General features: G+C 25.6%; 3 protein-coding genes across 5 annotated transcripts in view; 2 read left to right on the top strand and 1 right to left on the bottom strand.

The window, feature by feature from the left end:
- The window catches only part of DPCoAC (dephosphocoenzyme A carrier), a 4996-nt gene extending 2781 nt beyond the window's left edge, over window positions 1–2215 (top strand). For 2 of the 3 annotated variants that reach the window (XM_017903568.1, XM_017903567.1), the window contains 4 exons: window positions 231–559; window positions 837–1102; window positions 1353–1527; window positions 2005–2215. In XM_017903568.1, the coding sequence (XP_017759057.1) occupies window positions 231–559; window positions 837–1102; window positions 1353–1527; window positions 2005–2155 (921 nt within the window). In that variant the 3' untranslated portion in view covers window positions 2156–2215. Of the gene's footprint in view, window positions 1–230; window positions 560–836; window positions 1103–1288; window positions 1528–2004 lie in introns of all 3 variants that reach the window. The other variant, XM_017903569.1, reaches the window with a different exon arrangement.
- A 1507-nt stretch (window positions 2216–3722) lies between these two features.
- Bub3 (mitotic checkpoint protein Bub3) lies at window positions 3723–5552 on the bottom strand. The gene is made up of 5 exons (XM_017903578.1): window positions 5401–5552; window positions 5112–5307; window positions 4718–4787; window positions 4325–4635; window positions 3723–4216 (listed from the first exon to the last, which is right to left on the bottom strand). Exons 2-5 carry the CDS (start codon window positions 5304–5306, stop codon window positions 3812–3814), a joined length of 981 nt encoding a protein of 326 aa, XP_017759067.1. The 5' UTR covers window position 5307; window positions 5401–5552; the 3' UTR covers window positions 3723–3811.
- A 253-nt stretch (window positions 5553–5805) lies between these two features.
- Window positions 5806–6086, top strand: part of Nop56 (Nop56 ribonucleoprotein) — a 2583-nt gene continuing 2302 nt past the window's right edge. The window contains exon 1 of the mRNA XM_017903577.1: window positions 5806–5900. Within this exon, the coding sequence (XP_017759066.1) occupies window positions 5898–5900 (3 nt within the window). The 5' untranslated portion in view covers window positions 5806–5897. The remainder of the gene's footprint in view (window positions 5901–6086) is intronic.

Genomic DNA, 6086 nt, shown 5'->3' with positions numbered 1-6086 from the left:
TATCTATTTGAATTTTCATTTATTTTATCATAAGTACATTAATTAAAAATTGAAAAATTCATTATTTATATGCAGCATACAAAATTTTAAGTAAAATAAAATTAATATATAAATTATATTTCAATTTCATTATATTTTATAAATTTGAATTTCATTGCATATCTGATTTCAGTTAGTGGAAAATCTGATATTCCTCTATATCATACACAAAATTAAATTGTGTATTTCAGAAGAAACAGCAAAAATGTATTGGGACTGATGGTATATCAAATACACAAAGAGTATGGACAAGTTTGATATCAGGTGCTATTGCAGGAGCAATAGCAAAAACAACAATTGCACCTTTAGATCGCACAAAAATAAACTTTCAAATTTCAAAACAACCATTTTCGGCAAAACTGGCACTTCAATTTTTAATAAAAACTCTTAAAACAGAAGGAGTGCTGAGTTTGTGGCGTGGAAACAGTGCAACTATGGTCAGAATAATTCCATATTCTGCTGTTCAGTTTACAGCTCATGAACAGTGGAAAAGAATTCTGGGAATAAATGGATTAGAAAGGTAAAACAGAAAAATGAAAATGAAATTTAAATAGTATAAATTAATGTAATATACAAAATATTTTGTTGATCTTTTTATATTATATTATAAAATAATAATAATATAATACTTAATATCATATTTTTAAACATATATGATATTTTTATATTATATTTTTATAAAAATGAAATTAATATTTTGAAATTATTTAATAAATCTCTTATATATCTTATCAACAAACTTTATCTGTGTTGTAATTATGTTATAATTATTTATTCAAAATTATTCTTTTTGACAGAGAAAAGATTGGACTGAATTTTCTTGCTGGTTCCTTAGCGGGTGTAACATCACAGGGCACTACTTATCCATTGGATTTGATGAGAGCAAGAATGGCTGTAACACAAAAAACTGAATACAAAACCTTGCGACAAATTTGTAAACGTATTTACATGGAAGAAGGAATATTGGCCTATTACCGTGGATTTACTGCAACATTACTTGGTGTCATTCCTTATGCTGGTTGCAGTTTCTTCACCTATGATCTACTCAGGAATTTATTGACTGGTGAGTCAGTTCTTTCATAAACTTCTTTTACGCCGTGACGGTGCTTGCACGCAGAAAAAATCGTGATTTATACGAACGAGAGTGGTTCGTGTATGATCGTAAAGCAGGGTACCCGTGGGGCACATCGGGGCTGTTTCCCGATATTGGGACAATAATTACTTTAATAGCGACGTTTGTTGAGACAAGTCCGATGGCGGTGTATTTCAAGTACGTGCTTCATGTTCGATGATGGCTACGTGTCGATGAACAGTGTACACGGTGAATATTCCTGGCTTCTCGACATCACTGATTTGTGGCGCCATTGCTGGAATGGTTGGTCAGACCAGCAGCTATCCTATGGACATCGTTCGGAGAAGAATGCAGACCTCAGCAATCAAGGGTCAGCACTATCACACAATTAGCTCAACCATCATGAAAGTTTACAAGTAAGCTTAAAATTTTCATTTTTGTAATTAATTCTCTACTGCCGACGTGTCAATTTGAATCGCAAAATCCAAGGTAAACTCTATGAAACTCTTAAACTTTAATTTAAATGAACGAAACTTACAATCTTATTATCTCATAAAATATAGGAACAAGAATCAATGAAATTTCTGAAACTTCACCTTGGTAGTAACAGATTAAATCACATCTCATTATTCATAAGAATAATGTATATTAAATTTAATACATTTTTAATACAATTCATAAGTATAATTTTATAAAAATTATAGTTATATTTGATAATGTGTATACTTTTATTGTATAAGCTTCCACAATTAAAATTACTGAAACTATAAGACACATTTACAAATATAATAATATTATGCATATATATACTGATGAAGATAGTTATATAAATAACTAAATCTTTTTTCACTTTAAACAAAAATGTTTTATATATGGTCTTTTATCATTTTCAGAGAAGAAGGTATAATGGCCTTCTATAAAGGATTAAGCATGAACTGGGTGAAAGGCCCAATTGCTGTAGGAATTAGTTTTGCAACACATGATACAATTCGTGATACATTAAGAAAATTTATTGTTTGTCACAGTACCTCATCAAAAACATAAAAATAAAATATTATGTGCAGTTAGAAAAAATAAACAGAAATGGATAATTATCCATTAATATAGAGCATCTAATTAGAAAAGCAAGTAAATATACTATTATCTACTGAAAAGTCCTTTGAGATACAGAATGTGTAGTAGACTTGCACACAAACTTTATCATTGTATTCTGTTACTAATAACAGTTATATAATAACAAAGTTTGTACAAAAATTTATCAGATATACTGTATTAATATAACAAAATATTACAGTAATAGACACATATTGTAACAATTTAATAAAATTATAGTTTTCAAAGGACATATTTAAAAAAACTGGAAATACTAGTACAAATTGTTAATGTATACATTTTTAATTCAAATGTTATAAAAAGCTATTAAACTACTAAAAATGCATGCCATATGTAGGTATATGTAAATCACTAAAAGTGAAAACATATTGCGCAAATATTAATATTTACTTTATTTGTAATATGGTGTTATATGCATGACATAAATTGCATCAATGCAACTGCCCTAATACATTTCCTTCCTTTTATCTATTATATAAAATGAATAAAAATATTTTTTCTAATTTCAATGATTACAGAAACAACTTTAAAAAATATAATAAACATTATAATTCTTTTATGTTAAATTACAGATATTTATAATAATTACAACTGTCAATACAACAGTACATAGGCAGTAATTGTTTTGTATTATTAACTAAGTGTGATATTAAATTTTATATAGTATAGCAGCATTTTTCGTATAACAACTAAGTTTTGATAATTATTTTATATATTATATATATTTTAATAACTAGCACAGTTATTTACACAGGAGCAAGTTATTACAAAAATTATTCATATTTCATTTTTTTTTACAAAATAATCTGTAATAATTTTATAAATTTATAGTGCTCCAAATTATTTTAATATTGTACACATTTAATTTTATTAAATGTATAAATTTATTGTATAACCTAAAACGTTGTTATTTAACTTTATCTTAATGATTGCTTAATAAAGACTTTTTTTAAGCAAATTTCTTCTTGTATTTTTTAACATACACTGTGCTTGAATAAATTTATTTAATTAATATTTTTTATAGTAGATATAGCAAATGCTGCAATATATTAGGTTTAATTTTTATACAAATATATTTTAATTTGATTGAAATTAAGATTTATTTATTTAAAGACTTAATAAACATATTATGTAAGTTGTGTTTTAAATATAAAATATGAATTTACTTAAAAATAAAATGAAAGATAAAACGCGAAAAAATTGTTTTTCTATTATTGATAATAAAAATAATAACTTATGATTAAATAATCAATAATATCTACAAATATTTAATATGTAAAATACTGTTGAATAAGTCTATTACCATAAATAAAAAAAATATATATATTTTACAAAAAAATATTTTATTAAAATTTGACTAGCCTGATAATTCTGAACAGGTATTACTTTGTAAAAATCTGAATGATCCTCAGTCAATTATTTAAGATATAAAAATGTAAAATAGAACACTGTTATTATGTATATTACAGTTATTAATTTCTATGACAAGGCTTCAGCATTTAATTTTTGCTGCTTCGATAAAGCAGAGTATAATTAAAAAATTTTTATCTATTTTTTCTGTAAAAAACTTTGTACAATAACACGATATTATTTTGGTTTTGTTTCTTGATCATTCACATATCTTATATAAATTTCTCTTTCGTCATTTCCACCTGGTGGAATTTCAGCTTCATTTAAATATGATACTCCTATAGCAAGTACAGAACCATCATGACTAAAACTAAGAGCAGCAACACCGGCGTTATATCTATGAAATTGGCATAAACGCTTTTTGTTAAAACCATCCCAAATGTTTACATAACCATCTGAACCACCAGTTGCAAATGTATTATAAGTTGAATGAAAACTAATAGCATTCACTGGATATATATGTTCCACATTGTTTTCCTTTATCCTATGACATTTAAAAGCATATTTTTTTTTCTGTGCTTCTGGTGTTGTATCAAGATACTCAACGGCGACACGACCTTCTATACTACTAAGGACATATCCCTAAAAATGGTTAAGAATTGAAAATAAATAAAATTTAATATCAATATCAAATTGAATTAAAATTTCATTTATGCAATCCTTTCATTTATTTCAAAATATCAAACTTACCTGTTCATTAGGGAAACCTTTAATACAACGTGTTTGATACTTCAAACTGCTTTCACGTCTTTGAAACATACCAGCCATATTTCTCAGATCCCAAATACAAACTTTACGTTTAGCTGTACCTACTACAAACTTATCTCCACAGACAGATAAAGCAAGAACAACATCAGGTTGTAAATAACTACCTACACAAGTGGGTGTTCTAGGATCCCAAAGTTTTACTGCTGCATCCCATCCACCAGTTAATATAGCATTTACTGCAGCACAGTATTCAATTTTCCTAATTGGTTTATCATGTGTACCCATAACTGATTCTATAAAATAATTTCTTTTGTGATTTTTATTATATTCATATTATAACAAATATGAATGAAGGTAAGAATATAAACATAATACCTGTATTACTATTGATATCATACATCTTTAATGTATTTCCTAAACCACCACTATAAGCATGAACAGCATCCTATTAAAGAAAGATACTGTATTGTACCAGTATCAAATATTTAAGATTTTAAGTCAAATAAAATATCCAAAAATAAATATTAAGTTGAATATGTTGTTTATTCCTATTTTATTCCTACATTTTCTTTATCATATAAATATTAAATTGAAGTTAGTTTGTACTTTAAATTATATATTTTATTTGACTTCTTTTGCTTTAAGTATATAAATATAATTACATACTGAAAAATATTACTTACATTATTATAGCACTTTATGACTTGTTTATCTCATAAATCTAGCATTATATTTATTAAAAAAAGGAAGTTAATAAATTTGTAATTACCTGAAATGCAACATCTAAAACTGGTAAATCATGATTATATTTTAATCTCATAGTATTTGCATGAATATCATACAATCGCACCGTACTATCCCATGAAGAAACAAGAAGAAATTGCGTTGAGTTGGGTCCAAATTCCACCGCTGAAATCGCATCAGTCGGAGGAGATTTTATTTTAAATTCTGTTCGAGATTCCATTCTTTAAAAAGAAAAATCGAGAAATATAAAAATGTATATATACACTAAATAGTATAAATAAACATAACCTGTAAACAGTAAAGCAAATACGTACATTATAGAAAACTATTATTGCTTTAGTAATAGAGTTTTAATATATTTATTCACAATATTTATGTAAATTTCTATATTGTGTAACTAATAATACACTAGATAAAAAGTGAAGTAAGTAAAACCTAAATATCGAAAAAGAAGATAGAGACATCCACTTCCATACATAACATAAAGGGGAACATATAAGTATACCGAACTTAATCGTGAATACAAATTCATACAAAACGAATTAATAAAATATAATTTATTAGATTTTGTTATTTAAAAATATATAATACAAAAAAGTCAGTATTGTTCAATTTTAATTAGTAACTTTTAAAAATGTACATATTTTATATGAATCTTCAATAATCGTTTAAACCTCAGGAAGTTAAGAACTCCATACTTGTATTTGTACTATATCCGGAACACATGGTCGTTTTCTAACCTCAGTAATACGTTTTAATTGTATGTAATGGTTATTTAGAAATATTGAATGGAATATAAAATAAAGAAATCATGGTAAGTTAATGCTTTAATTATATTATTAAATTAATTCATAGCAGCTATTCTCAAAATTACTTATATTGGTACTGTTTACAAGACAGTATCTTAATATTAATATAAAAATACTGAATGCAATAATTGTATTTAAAATATTTATTTAATAAAGTTAAAATAAATTTATATTTATTAATATCAAGAATT

The sequence above is a fragment of the Eufriesea mexicana genome, unplaced genomic scaffold (genome assembly GCF_001483705.2).
Source record: "Eufriesea mexicana isolate 0111107269 unplaced genomic scaffold, ASM148370v2 scaffold2421, whole genome shotgun sequence".
NCBI lineage: Eukaryota > Metazoa > Arthropoda > Insecta > Hymenoptera > Apidae > Eufriesea > Eufriesea mexicana.
The sequence above is the reverse complement of the archived record's forward strand: the minus strand, read 5'-3'. Positions and strand labels throughout refer to the sequence as shown.